This window comes from Aethalodelphis obliquidens, unplaced genomic scaffold, assembly GCF_003676395.1.
Source record: "Aethalodelphis obliquidens isolate GAN/ISIS:26980383/991018 unplaced genomic scaffold, ASM367639v1 scaffold8, whole genome shotgun sequence".
NCBI lineage: Eukaryota > Metazoa > Chordata > Mammalia > Artiodactyla > Delphinidae > Aethalodelphis > Aethalodelphis obliquidens.
Genome location: NW_020837952.1, coordinates 31,289,156 through 31,306,729, shown reverse-complemented (window position 1 = coordinate 31,306,729; position 17,574 = coordinate 31,289,156). Strand labels below are relative to the sequence as shown.

The window sequence follows — 17,574 nt, the reverse complement described above, 5'->3', positions numbered from 1 at the left end:
TGTGTGATAAAGCCCATCACACAAGGAATGGAATGGGACAACTGAAATGGGACAACTATGGGTACAGCAGGTTGACAGTGGTGGGGGACTGAGGATGGGGGGGTGGAATGGAGGGGGAATGTTGTTGGGGGGATGGGAATGGGAACAGGTACCGGGAGAAAAAGACTAGGAACTAACTTTTAAACCTGTTAAGTTTGAAATGCAGTTGTAGGGTAAGCAATTGAATGCATATGTTTGTTCAGAGGAGAGGTATGGGTTTGAAATAAAATTTAGGAATAATCTGTATAGATATTAGTAGGCTGTGAGACTAGATGAGACCATATAGGGAGTAAATATGAATAGAAAAATAAAAATATAAGGAGAAGAGGTCCAAGAACTGAGTCCTGGGACATTCCACTGATTAAAGGTTGGAGGAGATGTAGAGGGACCAGAAAAATAGACTAAGACAAAGCTGCCTGAAAGTTAAGTGGGAAACCAAGTGAGGTTGGTGTCCTGAAAGAAAAAGTGAAAAAATAAAGTATTTTAAGTTTTAAAAACTGCTGATGAGTCAAAAAGTATGATGGCTAAGAATTAATTTCTGGATCAAACAATGATCAATGATGACACTGGTTTACTGCACTTTTGATATAGCACTGGGGGTAAATACCTGTAGTGGTCCAAGAAGAAATGGAAGAAGATAAATTGGTGATAATAAATATAGAAAAATGCCTTATAGAAGTTTTACTGTGAAGACCAGTAGGAAAATGGGGAAGTATTTCCAAAGAGAAATGGGAGTAATATAAATTTTGTTCTTTTTGAGAAGAGATATAATAACACATTTATAAGTTGATGTAAAAGATCAAGTAGGGAAGGAAAAACTGCTCTGCAAGGGATCAGTTACAATTCACCATGGAATTTAAGCCTACTAAAAAGGAGATGAGAACATGAGAATGTGTGAAACTCTCGCCTCACCTCCGCATACAGTAGCAGTTAAGGCCAAGAGTGCAGGAGCCAGACCACCTGGTTTGGAATTCCACTCCTGCCATTTAACAGCACTGTGACTTAGGCAAGCTATTAACTTCTCTGTATCTCACTTTCCTCACCCTAAAATGGTGATAATAATTAAACCTTCCTCAGAAAGTTGGTATGAGAACTGAATTAGTTAATGCTTGTAAAGAGGTTACAAGAGCAAGTATAATAACCTGGCGCATATATATATATATATATATATATATATATATATATCACATATGCAAAAATAAATAAGTAAATTCCTAGTGATAGTCCTCTTACCTGAACTCATTTTTTTTTTCCCTTTTAGTCCAAATAACACTACTAACGATCTGCTCTCCTAAAGCAGTAACACTTCTGTAACAAGAATGTAAACTAGGCTTCTGAACTAGAAAGCAGCAGTTAGGACATGGCCCTGGTACTGACCTGCTTCATGTTCAGTTTTATTGTAACTCAAACTCCTTAGCTATAAAACGAGAAGAATAAACCTATTTCCTAGTGGTGTTTGAATAATAAATGAATAAGGCACATAAACCACTCTGTCCAGTACATGTAACCTGGTATACACTCAATTAAGAATGGCTATTAATATTGTTATGCTACTCTTACATTTTGGCAACTTGGCTGACATGGATACACTATGGGAAAGAGAGTGAAATCCACTGAGATTAAACTTCTTTCCTTTGCCAACCTCTCCCATTCTTCTTATCTATATTTCATGTAGAAAGATAAAACTTAAAAAGCATGATATTCACCAGAGAATGAAAGCATTTGGATCATAATGAGAGCAAGAGACTTCTTAGTCCAAAAACGATCATTATCAGTGATGGATGCTATAATATTTCTGGTTTGGGCAAGTGGATTGGCATGTAGTCAAAACGATTTTTTTAAAAAAATATTTATTTATTTATTTTTGGCTGCACTGGGTCTTTGTTGCTGCATGCGGGCTTTCTCTAGTTGTGGTGAGTAGGGGCTACCCTTCATCACGGTAGGCAGGCTTCTCATTGTCATGGTTTCTCTTGTTGCAGAGCTCTAGGTGAGCAGGCTTCAGTAGTTGTGGCACATGGGCTCAGTAGTTGTGGCTCATGGGCTCTAGAGTTCAGGCTCAGTAGTTGTGGCACACGGGCTTAGTTGCTCCGCAGCATGTGGGATCTTCCCGGACCAGGGATCGAACCTGTGTCCCCTGTGTTGGCAGGCAGATTCTTAACTCCTGCACCACCAGAGAAGTCCCCAAAACATTTATTGATAACAAAACTGTATTAAATGTTTATTGATTTTTGCATGTTTGTTTGGTACAGTTTATATTTGTTGAAGCCAAACATCTATAAATGACCTAATAATAAATGCACAGGTGTGGAGAAGATAAAATACAAAGGAAAATAAATGCAAAGGACTGAATCTTTATGTTGAATGTTCATATGTTGAAATCCTAATCCTAATGTGATGGTATTAGGGGAGTGGGTGGTGACTAGGTCATGAGGGTGAGCCCTCATGAATGATATTACTGCCCTTTATAAAAGAGACCCCAGAGAACTCCCTTCCCCCTTCCACCATGTGAGGACACAGGAGAAGAAGACCATCTATGAACCAGGAAGCAGGCTATCACCAGACAATGAATCTGCCAGCCTTGATCTTGGACTTCCTAGACTCCAGAAATATGAGAAATAAATGCTGTTGTTTAAGCCACACAGTCTATGGTGTGTTTGTTATAGTAGCCTAAACAGAATAAGACAATAAGGTATTTACAGAGATTACCAAGTAGCCAAAAAATAAGTGGTCAACAAATAGCCATTTAATAATGTTTATACGATAAATACTGCTAAACTGAGTCATCATAGCCCAAAATACATGGGCCAGTTGGACAGTGCCCTCAAGATACTTTAGTTGTACAGCCAGCAAGCTTCCATACTGGGACTTACTCAATTTGACAGATTTTGGGCTAGGTTGCTAGTTTCGAGGAGAAATCATGAGTTTGCAAGTTGACACAGAATTAGGATGTAAAAATGAACTCTCTACTCCAGTAAAGACATTAAAAAAAAAAAAGAACTCTCTTAGGAAAGAGGAAACCTAGAATTGACACTTTTTCTTCAGATGTCTTCTGAAAAGCATCTTCAAGGATTTTTCAGAACTGAAATTCTTTCTTGTATACATGACACTGAAACAGCTTAGACTTGAGTGACAGTAGAAGAATTTGGAATGAAAAAAATGGGCAATGTTGTTTGTTCATTGAATAGAGACATAAGTCAAAAACAATCCTGCAAAAATTCACTACTGTAAACACCATGTGGAAACATTCCCACAATGAAGAAATTATAGTTCAATATAATCAAAAACCATTTGCTCTAAGTAATAAACAAAATGAAAAGATAGCAACTTGAGGTGGGCTTGTTATAACCTGGAGTTGAATTTGACCTGATAGAAGATAATGGACATCTGCATCAGACAAACTTGGTTTTTCATCTGTGTGGTGTTGGGCAAAATATGTAGTCTTAAAGCACCGTTTTGTGCATCAGTTCAATAATTCTAACAATATTTGCCTTAAAGTGTTGTTGTAAAGATCATAAACCACTGTAAATGGTCTAGCATAATTCTGGCACAGAGGAGACTCCATGGATATTTGTTGCTTTTGTGGAGCAGTATTTTAACACAATTCATATATAACAGCGGGAACCAAGTGTCCCCAACAAGGAAAATTAAATTGGAGCAATATTCCTTTTACCTGGTAATTAGAGGCTGGTCGTGTGACCCAGGTATAACTAAGTGGATGCCCCTGTTCTATATTTGAATTTTGCAAGAGGGAAGCAAAGGTGTAAGTCAGAGATATTTGCAAAGCACAGTGGTTCTCAACTGGGGCCCTTTTTGTCTGGAGAAATTTTTGACGTCAAGATTTGGGAAGGGCTACTGGCATCTAGTGGGCGGAAGCCAGAGACGTTGCTAAGCATGCTACAATTCACCAGAAAGCCCCACAAATCAAAGTCTGATCCAAAATGTCAATCATGCTGAGGTTGAGCAGCCCTGGAATAGCACCAGTGGCAGAGTGGACAATTTAGTATCATAGCAGTCAGTGTCAGGAGGCGATAAGGAATGTCTAGCTGTCTGGCCACGATTCAGTGTCCTGAGCAGATGTCTTCTGTGACAACCTTTTGGCATCTTGACTATGCCGTGTCTCCTGGACTGCCTGCTTGATCTCAGCACCTTTGTTTCCTATATAATTTTGTAAGCTACATGACACACTCTTCCAATAAATTCCCTTAATGCTTAAGTTAATTAAATTTCATGTTAGCCATCAAGAAAACCTGATTAGTAGAGACGGTCTGTCAATAGCATTTAGCATTATTATTATCATGAGTAATTTCATTATTAATAATAAAGTCATTAGAAGGAGGGAGGATCTAAGCTACTTTTTAACAGTACCAATAGCTACCATTAGTAAATACTTAAACTTGGCTAGGGAGTATACACATAATATTCAGTTTATTTCTTAAAGCCACTTTAAGCATTAATGTCTCTCTTTAAAAAATGATGACACCGAGGCAACACAAAATCATCCAGCTAATAAGTATCAGACCCGAGTTACAAATTCAGATCTTTTCAACTACAAAGCAGTTTTTCATTTAACAGTTTGACTTTTCACACACACACACACACACACACACACACACACACACACATTATATAACACGCCATCACACTCTCTTCACAAATTACCAGTGGCTTTCCAGGTGTCAATACAGCCATTTTGACTACTTCCTCCTTCTGTTTGGTCTCCTCCTCTATCTACCTCTTCTCTGTCTAATTAGCAGCCCCTTCTATCCAACTCTTGAAATTCAGTGTTCATGTGGTCTTCATCTTTGTCCCTTCTCCTCTCATGCCACACACTCTCTGGATAGTCTCATCTATGCTCTATGTCATGTCATGATGCTTTACAAGTTTAATTTATATTAGTATTCATTATTTAATCAAGAGTTATATAGAAATATTTTAAATATCACAATTAAATATAAAAACATTCAGATATCCATCTGGCTACTAATCAGGTAATTTAAAGAAGAATTCCACCAAATTTTAGAAACAAAATTATCTGAAAAAACACTTGCCTCTAGGGTTCTATCTTATCAATAGAAACTCTATCATTCATTTCCTCCAAGGTTGGGCTTAGAGTTTGTTATAAAATGTTCTATGCATCTCCAGCAATAGAAGAGCACAATATGAGACCATTCAAATTAAGTCATCCCAGGCTCCAGTTTACAGGTGGAGAGAATGGTTTTATTTCCTGGCCGGCATTCTTTTTTCCTGCCATGAAACCAAAATTAGTTATTATTACTGAAGGATAGAAAACCAGAAAGCCTGCTCAAGTTGTCAGAGAATCCTGATCTCTTGTACTGTGATTATAGCTACACAGTGAGAACTAGCAAACCTGCAGAGAATTAGATATTCTTTTTATTTGCTGGTCTGCAGCAGTAGCAGTTTCTCAGAGAGTGGACAGCGGTAGGGTAGAAAAATTCTCTCTCCCTTCATACTATGATTAGCAATAGTTACTCCATGATAAAAGAAGAGCTAGGTTTCTAAAACAGCAGTTCTGTATCACATGGCTTTATAAGTTTAAGTTTACACATTGCCATTTTCCTGAAGGCAAGCTATAATAGTACCAGCAAGGCCAGGTCAGAAGCAGAATCTGGTCTCAACCACACAGCTCTAGAAATTGGTTTTGAGCCCAGATCACTAATATTTTTCATCCTTTCAGTAAATTCCTCTTTTTGAGTACCTGCTGTCCACATTTGCAAGACGACCTCAGTCAGGCCTTCTCATTTCATCAAAGATATTTTAATAATGTTGAACTTCAAAAGGAAAGGGGCCAGACTCTATATTGCTTTGCTTAGAATAAAAAGTATCTGTTCAAATTAATTCTGATATACCCCCTACCAGAAACTGAAATGGCTCGCAATTTTTGAGTCAGTTTATCTCACTTGGCAATCAATCATAATACAAAACATCCGTTTATAGAAAATAGTTCTGTTGAGGGTTTAATAAATAATAGTGGATAGAATTATGATCCTTGATTGATATTTTCCATGAGCTTTGGTTATATGAAAGAGATAGGCCTGTGAATAATATACTCAAAAATAAACTCTATCTTCATAAATATTTAAATTCATTTTCACCGAGTTATTAAAAATAGGTTGAAATATGTTATTTTACATGGATTTCATCTGGATTCTGATACTATTTAGGGATAAAAAAAGAATGACATTTGTGTTTAATATCTAGGGTACCACATGATGTGAAAAGATGTCATGTTGTAACATTTATAATTTCATACTTTATCTGAATACAAATTGGGTTTTTCAGATTCAGCTGGCATTGTGAGATATAGGGCCAGATATAATCACAATATGAACATTTCTTATATGCTCAGTACTATAATTATAAATGCACCATCTTTTTTCCATTTTTTATGGAATTACACAAAATACATTTAATCAGAATTCCTGTATTTGTAAGGCAAACATATAGCACTGCTACAAATGGTGAATTCATCTGTGTGAACTCACAATTTTTTATGTATTACAATTATATCTTAGTATATCTGATGTATAATATGCTTATAATTTCATACATCTTATTACTTTGACCTTGCCTTGATCACACTTCCCTTTTGATAGTTGACTTTGGAGTGGTCACAGGCACTATTTTGGATCTGGATAAAGGGAAATGAGTTGAATTGACAGTTAATTGAGTTTGGTAGGATATTATTATTTGATTTATAGTCATTTCTATGTATAATTAAGTTCCTGCCAGCCACAGTTAGAATGACCCTCAAAAAGACTTCCATCACTTGCCACATTGACTTACCAGGTGCAAATCATGGACTTATAAAGGTGCCTGCCAGAGGCAATATTACAGTATGACTATGTCCTTTACCTCCTAACACCACATACATGTGGATGGTAAAGGAGAAACAAAATTTGAAATATACAGAACCAGAACCATAACTAGTTTGTGGAAAATTCTTCTAGTCATTATATGTGCAAATATTAAGCAGTAGATTTTAGTTGCTTCAATGCCTAGCAAAAACAGAAGTCCTCTTTTGTCAGGCGTATATTCACTCAAGCAGCAAATTATATGTGCACCTTCTTTTTTTTTTTTTTTTTTTTTTTTTTTTTGCTGTACGCGGGCCTGTCACTGTTGTGGCCTCTCCTGTTCCGGAGCACAGGCTCCAGACGCGCAGGCTCAGCGGCCATGGCTCACGGGCCTAGCTGCTCCGCGGCATGTGGGATCTTCCCGGACCGGGGCACAAACCTGTGTCCCCTGCGTCGGCAGGCAGACTCTCAACCACTGCGCCACCAGGGAAGCCCTGCACCCTCTTTTTTTAATGGGAATTGTACAAAATGGAAATTATCAGAGTTATTGTGTTTTTGGGGTGGGTGCAGACTGACAGCAGCACTACAAATCTTAAGTACATCTGGATGTGAACCTTCATGTTTTATGTACAGGAATCATGTCTTAACCTATCTAACACATTTTGTCTTGATAAAGTCTAGCAGTTTCAGATAAAATGATGTTGAAAACTGACACCAATGCAGCAAACAGCCTGAAGAAACAAGTGTTCCAGTGATGAGACTCCTACACATTTGTCAATAATTCAAAATATGTAGTATAAACAAATGTTTACAAAACTGAGTAGCTCAATACCACACAGAGACAATTAGACCATGCATTTGAAGTGTTCGTGGGTAGGCCTTAATTTCAGATTAATTTTTTACATTTTTTTCAGAATTATTAATCTTGCCAAAATTTAAGTATGACAGAAGGTATTCTAGTGAAAGCCAGACATGTACACTGAAAGAAAAAAAAAAAGGACCAGCAGAGTTTCAAAATGTCATAACTATTTTATTACATTATAATGCATCTTAAAACTCTGATGGTTAAAATTACAAAAAATTTTTTCTAAATTCTCTATCATGAAAAATGAAATTTGGTTAACTAACTAGAAGAAAGACTAAATTATCTTTATATTAACGCTATAGAAAAAGATGTTTCAAAATATGGCTATATGAAGAGATAATAAAAGTCTATGCTAGAAAAATAAAAAAACAAAGTAGATACAGATGAATATTCCATAATATTATATAATAATACACAATATTAACAAAATATATTGTACTGTTTTTGTATTTAAAATTTCTGTAATATTTTTGCATGTGCATAAATGAATGTAGTCTCCTGAGAATCTAATAATAATTATTACTAATAACATTTCTGTCCATAGCCTAAGCAACAAAGTCCAGGTAAGTGATCTGTTTATTATGTCACAGTTAAAACAGGGAAAATTCATTTAGTGTTATAAGTATCCTATTCTCCATCCAGATCTCATTACTTTTCTTTGTCAATAATATTCTCCACAGATTCTCAGTAATACTATTTAATAGGTGTAGCTTAATAATTCCAGTACAGTTTTTAGAAATGCTTTGCTGGACTATTGCATTACAAAGGATATATATTTATCATGGGCTGAATGATGGCCTCCAGCTCCTGTCTTCCAATTGCTTAGTCCAAAATCCTTGGCAAAATTCTTTACCCATCTCTTATTCTCATTCCTTTATCTGGTCCACCTGCAAGTCCTACTACCTCTACCTTCAAAATGTATTCAGAATCTAGCCATTTCTTACCACCTCACTGCTATCTTCCTGATCTAATCCACCATCATCCCTCATCTGGATTATTCTGTAGCTTCCTAATTGATGAGGCTTCTTCCACCTTTGTCCTCCTTTCCTCCCCTCAGTCTATTATCAATACAATAGAGTAATTCTGTTAAAAGTCAGATCATGCCACTCTTATGTTCAAATGATTCCAATGCTTTTCCCTCTTATTCTGAATAAAAACCTAAATCCTGACACAATTTACAAGGCCCTGTGTGATCTGATCCCTGCAAACCCTGTATTTCTCTCACCTCATCTTCTACTATTCTCACCTCCTTTCCTCTTCTCCAGTCATGCTGACATCTCAGAGAACACCACTTTCTTGCCTCAAAGATATTTCCTTTGCCAGAAATTCTCTTTGCCTTATACTTGCTTGACTCTAGTTCCTTCAGGACTTTACTCTCGAATCCACTTTCTCAGTGAGCTCTTCTTGGGGAACATCTACATTTTCAGCTCTCAGATACTGTACCTCTAACCCCCCTCCTTGTTTTATTATTCCCTATAGTATTTATCAGTATCAAATGTAGTATACTTTGAACTTATTACTATCATTTGTTTTCTTCACATGCCCACCTAGAACGTGAGCCTCATAAAAGCAGGGATTTTTAGTGTTTTGTTTGTAACTAAATCAGCAGTGTCCATAAAACTGCCCTGCATGAGGTCACTGAACAATAAATATTTAATTTCTTATTAACGTAAAGTCAACTTCTCTCAGTGATTTTTAGAAAGTGGTCTGCCTATGAGACTTTTGTTGTATCTTATCAATCCACTTTCAAACATGTATTACCACTGCTGCTGTTTCTGGTCTTGGCTTTCTCATCTCTCTGCAGAATTACTGCATGCAGCAGCCTGTAAGTTGTCTCCCTGCTTTTCACAATGTAGCCAGTGTGCTCTTTAGTGAAAGCAAATCTGGTCATGTCCATCCTACTAAATATTCTTCAGTGGTTTTAATCCTGTGTTCTCACTATAAGGTCACTAGTTTCCCTCCCATTCAAGGAGGAATATTGAAAAGATGTAAATAGGAATAATGTATTATGGTATGGGATGAACTTGGATCTACATATAATTACTGAAAAAGGAATTATTTACAAACTTTATTACTGTAGTTCTTGTTAGTACAAAACGTTTATGACATATGTCATAATTCATGGCAAGTTACAAATGTGTAGAGAAAATAACATTGAGAACTGGGGTCTTAATAACTCAAAGGAAAGAAAATGCTTTCTATTGCTTTTCTTTTTGTGGAGTTGAATGACTTGAATCGTTTCTGTTTTCCATGCATGATGTTTTGACCAGCTGCAGGAGTTAGGGGTGTAACCTGTGGTCTTGGATCAACTTAAAAGTAATTAACTTTTTAAAATACCTGCAATCTTAATTTTATTTCATTTTGAAATACCTGCAAGCTAAGCACCACAGGTGATTCATATTTTTGACTGATTACGTGGTTTATACCTAATCCCTTCTAAATTTGTCAAACTGCAAACTTATTGTATGGGAATGCTATATAATTTTAAAATTTTATATAGTAAAGATCCCAGAGCTAGAACCTAAGCTGTGTCTATACTGAATATTTAGGTGATTCTGGGTAGATATAAGTAGCCCTGGGTAGTTTCATTGGCAGGGATTTTATTTGCCTGTGAACACTGTGAGATAGGTAAAAACTGGAAAGAAAGTGCTTTGGGACTTGAATAAAAGACAGTACAAAGATCTTGATAGAAAGATCTTGATAATGTGAGATGTCTATTTTGCAGATAAATTTCAGACTTGGAAAAGGTTGTTTTTCCTCATGTCAGTATAGAGAATATAGAGAATATAGGGGAGGAATATCTGTATTAGTGTGGGTAAAGAGAGCATGCATTGGGCAAATACTGTTTGCCTGTTGAACACTGCTCCCTATTCCAGAAGGAACTCTCCCCTTTTTGGTGGGAATAGCTCCTCCTCCACTCCATCCTCAGGTAGTACTGGGATATTTCCATCATGGAAACCCAACCCTTTATCCACAGGAATGGGTACAGACTCATGTCAGGTCAATCAACATTTTTCCCCAAGGATTTTTGTAATCAGAATTAAAGAAAAAAGGGCTGTTACTCTCTGATGGTGAAATGAATGAAATTCCTAGAGCTGCCAGGTAAAAGTCTCTGATGTCTTAAAAGAATTAGCTTTGTTAAGATAAAGCCAACCTACAGAGAAAGAAAAGAAAAAGGAAGAAGGAGAAAATGTGTGAAAGAGAAAGACTGGATGATGGTGGCATTAGAGTTCTCTTAATTGTTTCAGTTTTAGCACAATCTCTGGCTTTCTTGTAGTTCTGGGTTTTTTTTTAAGGAAGCCAGTGATCTTTCTTTTTTTTTTTCTGAGCTGATTTTAATTGAGTTTCTGATGCTTTTACCAGTAGAGATCTAACCAATACAAGGTCTAACTAACATGATTATTTTTCCTCCAGAATAATGGAGAGGAGAGAACAGAATGCAAACCAGAATAGATGGTAAGAGCTCATAATAGGCAGAGTTTCAGGGTACAGGCGTCTGGATTTGTTACCATAAACTTTTGATGACTCCAATTTATTTTTCTCTTTATTTTATTTCATTGTTAATGCCTTGATAAATTTTTCAGATTTTGAGTATATATTCTTTTCGGGTCCTTGAAGACATGGTATTGGTAATGACTCCTAAGAATAACAATTCTACTCAAAATTCCTTTTACTTGTAGAGGCAGAAGATGAGGGGAATTTCACCTTCTAGGACAAATTTGAGATGAAAAGAGGAATTCTTGATTTAAGGAATATAAGAACAGAATTCTGAGGCAGATTTCTTGGGAGCAGAAATAGTAGGAAAGGTCAAAGTAACCTTGAGCCTGAAATAGTTAAACAAATATTGATATCATAATTGTAGCAAAAACAAGATTATAGACTTGGCTTGAGATTTTCCATAATAAATTTGAGTTGTCCAGCTCATAATAGAATAGTTCTTATATTGAATAATGCAGCTAAAAGTTAGGTGAGTATAAGTCTGTAACCCAGAGTATAACGTCCTCTGGGTTCCTTTCAGGCTTGTAAGAGTGCACATGGTTTAGTGAATATTTATACATCTCTACTCATTTCTTTGCAGTCATGACTATGATAAATTGGGAAAATAGTGATTCCTAGTGATTCAGACTTGGTTCTAGAGTTCTAATGACATGAATTTTAGTATGGCCTTTTAAGAGACTGCACATGATATTCTTGTAGGCATGAGTGGTGAGGGAAAGTGATGAGGTTGGAAGAAAACAGGTTCTGGAGTCAGTTTGCCTTAGTTAGAGTCCTGGCTCAGCTACTTACTAATGGTACAACTTTGGGAAAGTTACTTAAACTCTGTGTGACTCAGTTTTCTAATCTGTAAAATGGGGATGACAATATTACATCCTCATGGGTTGTTGTGGTGATTAAGTAAAGCAACACATAGGGTTCTTGGAGATGTTTTCAACACATAGAGAGTTCAAACCATATTTGACAATAAAATACTCAGATGGACTTAACGCCCAGATCCCAATAGTGTTAAATCTATGTGAAAGGTTTGTTTCTTGACCAAGATATATAATGATAAATAGGGCTGGATACAGATAATATGTTAATTGAAAATTATTGATGAGAAAACACTGGGAATATTATTGACATACAAAATTGAAGATATTGACTGCAAGATAATCCTAGGTGGTTAAAACTACAGGGGGAAAAATCTGAGAATGTGATATTTAAAATAGAAATTTTTCCAACACAAAGTAAAAGAATGAATTATTTTAAAAAATCTTTACAAGTTCAATATTGAAAAGGTGCAAATAAATAAAAGTATATGTAGGAAAGATTTAAGGAAGAGTTTTGGTCGACTGCAAATATAATGAGTCAGTGACATAGTGAAGATGTCCACCAAACTAACTAATAGCATAGATACAGTGTCCAGAACATGGGAGGTAAGAGTTTTGCTTTACTCTGTGCTGTTCAGGCCACATCTAGAATAATACACACAGTTCTTTAAGAGAAATACATTTGAAAACCATGATATATAAGGGAGTCCTATAAAAATTAAAGAAGTTTAGCTTTGTAAAAAAGAGATTTCAGGGTAAAATGATATTTGCCTAACTTAAAGAACTCTAAATTAAATAACAATTAGACTTATTTTATGCAGCTCTCGAAAGCATATTTTATATATGATTAATGAATGAGGCTTAGGGGAAAGTATTTTCCATTTTAATATGTCAATTTCTGTCTTCTCAAATGCCACCCAGTTTCTAAACCAATGTTGTTTAAGTCAGAAAGTGTATTAAGACTTCTGCTTGAATGATGAGTGCATTCTAGAATAGTGAGCCTACCATATTCTTTTAAGTGTCTGGCACACCTGACATGAGCTCTGAGTAATTTTATGCCCTCCTAGTGGTTTTTCAGGGAACCCAGTGTCTATTCTGTCTTTTGGTAACAATACCTTGATGTACCTTTGACTTACCCCTCCCACAGTCTCAATTCGCTGTGCTTTTTATGAGGCCGACTCAACAACATACCCTGGGTATGGGCACTGTGATTGGCTTAGGAATGATCATATGTCCCAATTTTGTCCAGTAACACTTGGACACAGAATATTATGTTTGAATTGCTGGAAGAAGATAATTGTGTCCTCCTTAACTCTCCCCCACCCCCATCACACACATACACACAAAATGTACTTGTCTGGGAAGCTACTGTCTTTTCATTAAATCTTTGACAGAAGCCAACAAGAAAGAGAGCAGAATTAAGACGTTTTCTTAGAGTGGGTCCTAGTAATATAATTTGAAACTCTGGTACTAGTATAACCATGGATATTTAACTTTTGTGAGCCAACAAATTCCCTTTTTTATTTATTTTTAAATTTGCTTAAACTTATATGTTGAAATAATTATAAATTCACATAAAATTGTAAAAATTGTACAGAGAGATTCCTTGTACCCATCACCCAGCTTCTCTCAATGGTGACATCTTACATAATTATAGTGCATTATCAAAACCAGGAAATTGACTGGTATAGTAGAATTAACCGAACTATACACCTTGCTCAAATTTATTGTGTTTTGCATGCACTCATTATTTTATGCTGTTGTGTGTAAGGCTATGATATTTTTCCATATGTATAGATTTATATAACCATCATTATAATCAACATAAAAAACCATCATTACATCATTACATCCCTACAAAGCGAATCTCTCATGCTGCCTCCTTTCTAATCATGCTTTTAACCCACGGCAACCACTTGTGCATTCTCTTTCTCTATAATTTTATCATTCTGAGAACATTATATAAATGGAATCAGACAGTATGTAACTTTTTGAGATCAGTTCCCCTTTTATTAAAGCCTTTTGAGATTAGATCCCTTTTGCATTAAATATTTATTATTTATTTAGGTCTTGTGTCACTTCCATCTATGTTCCAGTTGCATTAATCCTCAAGGCAGAATTTCTTTTTTAAACCTCTATTGTGTTTGCTCATTCAGTGTAACTGAAATTCCTGCTCTGCTTCTTTAGTTAGCTTCAGTCTCCCCACCGGAAATGAAATCTTACCCCAAAATCCAGCTGTGTGTCTGAGATCTCAACTGGCTTGGCTCTTCCCCGCTCCTGCCTTCCCCTTAGGAGCTGCAGCTCTCAAACATCCAACCAGTGTATGGAATCCTAGAAAGTCATAGGCCAGTTGTCAGGTTAACACTGTCACTTTTCAAAGTTCAATTTTGGCAACTCTTAGTAAAGTATGATTTCTGAATTTTTGAATAGATTCTTTCCACAAGAAGAAATAGGAAAACTTAATTGAATAGCCCTATATCTGTTAATGAAAAATGAATTCAAACATAAAAGCAAATCCCAGGGTCATATCCCATCCCCAGTAAATATTATTAAACATATAAGAAAGAGATAGGAGGAGGGAACATTTTCCAACTTGTCTATAACATCAACACAAACTTGATAATGAATTCTAAAAGCGACATTATAAAAAATATTACGGAGTCATACTCCTTGTGAATATAGATGCAAAAATATTTAACAAAATAGCAAATTGAATCCAGCAATATTTATATACATACACAAAAATATATCATGAACAGGTTAGATATGTTCCATCAATATAAAGTTGGTTTAATATTTGAAAATCAATCAAACAAACTCACTACGTTAACATAACAAAAAGTAAAATACATGAGCATCTTGATAGATACAAAAAAAGTATTGAAAAAACATTCAGCTGCCATTCACGATAAATGTACTCAGTATACAAGGAAGAGAAAGAAAGATTTTCAATCTCATAAGGGACATTTATGAAAAACCTATAGTTAACATACTTAATGGTAAAAAATGGAACATTTCCACTTCAAGATTGAGAAATGTGGTGAATATGTTTACTTTTGCTACCTCTATTCAGCACTGAGCTGGAAATACTAGTGTGAGGTAAGGAAAAGAAATAAAAGGCCACTCAGATTAAAACAAAAGAAGTAAAATTGTCATTATACACAGATGACATTATTTTATGTAGAAACCCCCAAAGGAATCTTAAAAGAAAACCTACTAGAACAGTGAACTTAGCACAGAATACAAAGTTAATACACAAAAATTAATTGTATTTCTATGTATTAGCAACAGAAAACTAGGAAATCAAATTTAAAACACAGCATTCAAGGACAGGAAATACTTAACAAAACATATGCAAATCCTTCTACTATAAACTACAAAATATTGATGAGAAAAGAGGGAAGACCAGAATAAATGAAGAGATACATAATGTTTGTGCATGTTCGTGCATTATAAGACAAATTGTTAAGAAACCAATTCATCAAAATGTCTGTATAGGTTCTATGTAATTCTCTTCAAAAGCCAATTAGTATTTTTTATATAAATCAGAGCCTGGCTTTAGAATTTATAGGAAATACAAATATTCTAGAATTGACAAAACAATCTTGAAGAAGAACAAAGTTGTTAGACCTTCACTTCCTGATTTCAAGACTTAAAATTATAGGAGTCAGGACAGTATGGTATTAAAATAAGGATAGACAAGGTGATCAATGAAACAGAATAGAAAGTCTAGAAATATAAAGATGTATCAACAGTCAGTTTTTGTTTTTTGTTTTTTTCCCCAGGAGAAACAGCTTTATTTGGACTGAGAGTTGGAGAGTGAGAGCAGGACCTGAGATAGCATACTGAGCTAAGGGGTAGATATCAGTTTCCAAAATGGCAGTCAGAGCTCATCAGCCAAATGGACTCCACTTCCCAGCAGCCCTGCAGTGAGTGCAATCAATAAAAGGCCTGCTGGGACATGTTTATTTGCCACTAAATCACCCAAGCATGCCACAATTACAAGAAAGGTACAGGTCGTTTCTTTCTTTCCATAATTAAATTTCCACAGCATCTCCCCAATCATGAGCATTACAAAAGAAAGTAAAAAAATCACATTTTACAGATCTTAGACTTGTCTTCAGCATTTAGCTCAAATCTCACCATCTTCAAAATACAGCTCTGAAAAATTCACCAGCTAAAAGTTTTATCTAAGCAGTGGGAAGACGGCCTTTGCTAGCCCATGGCAATTCTTCTCCCATTTTCCCTAGCCAGTTAGGGTTGGACAGCAGAGAAAGGCTTAGATTGCAGGGATGGCGGGGGGAGGGACACAAGGGCTAATTTCCCCCAGTACAAGATGGCATCTGAAACTTGATGGGAGAGCAGAACTGGAGAGACTTGAGGGAAGGGTTCAGGCCCTGTATTCAGTCAGAGTCACTGCTGGAAGAGGAAGAGCAGGAGGAGGAAAGCTTGCCATGTTTGTGGTGTTTCTGCTTCTTTTTATGAGCTTTTTAAATTTTCTTTTGCATCTTCTTGTCAATCACCATTCCTGCTCCTACCTTGCCAGGAGTCAATGGATTCACAGGACACATGCCAGGGGCAGGTGGTGGGTATTGAGGGGGGTAGGGACCTGAGGGTTGGCATCCTGATACCCTTGTTGTGGCACAGGATGACAGGGCCCACCAGGGGGAAAGGCTGGATTCCCCTGGGGTGCTCCTGGGGGAGTGGGAAAGGGGTTTGGAGGAAAGGTAGGGGTGGCAGGTGGTAGATGGGCAGGATTGCAACCTCCAGGGTACCCGACATTAGGGGAGTGTGGATATGGCCCTGGCTGCCCGGCATTGGGGTTCCATATGTTCAGGTATTTCCTCCAGCCCAGGAATGGAAAAAGAAGGAAACTGAGGAATCCAGGTGTCCCGTCACCTTAACACCACTGCTTCAACAGTCAGTTTTGAACAAAGGTAACAATATAATTCAATGGGGGAGAGAAAAGTTCCCGACCAAGTGGATATCCATATGGAAAAAACAAAAACAAACCCCAAAATTTTGATTCCCCTTGCACTTCACTCACATACATATTTTATTCAGGAAGGATCATAGACATAAATATAAAGCTAAAACTATATCTCTTATAGACAAAATACATGAGAAATTTTTCAAGAACTCTGGGTAGGCAAAGATTTCTCAGGTAAGACATAGAAGGCAAAAACCATACAAGAAAATATTTATAAATTATATTTCATCAACTTAAAAATTTTGTTATCAAAAGAAATAGTTAACATAAATGAAAAGGTAAGCCAAAAAATGGGAGAAAATGTTATAGTATATATGTATCTAATAAAAGACATATCTAGTATATATAAAGAATATGGAAGGGTATAATATAAGAATATATATAACATATAAATAATATAGAAAGAACTCCTATAACTCAATACCAAAAAGACAAACAACCCAATTAAAAAATGAGCAGAGCTTTAAACAACAAGACAAATATGCAAGTAGCCAATAAGCACAAGAAAAAGTGCTCAATTTTATTAGTTCTCAGGGAAATTCTAATTAAAACTGCCAT

The 17,574-nt window shown here is 36.1% G+C and overlaps 1 protein-coding gene and 1 pseudogene across 1 annotated transcript in view; one reads left to right on the top strand and one right to left on the bottom strand.

Moving 5' to 3' along the window:
* RASSF9 (Ras association domain family member 9) overlaps window positions 1-16,173 on the top strand; it is a 112,922-nt gene extending 96,749 nt beyond the window's left edge. Inside the window, exon 5 of the mRNA XM_027107123.1 lies at window positions 15,812-16,173. Coding sequence (XP_026962924.1) covers window positions 15,812-15,875 — 64 coding nt within the window. The 3' untranslated portion in view covers window positions 15,876-16,173. The remainder of the gene's footprint in view (window positions 1-15,811) is intronic.
* LOC113620802 (proline-rich protein 13 pseudogene) lies at window positions 15,979-16,926 on the bottom strand (annotated as a pseudogene).
* Window positions 16,927-17,574: the final 648 nt, after the last annotated feature.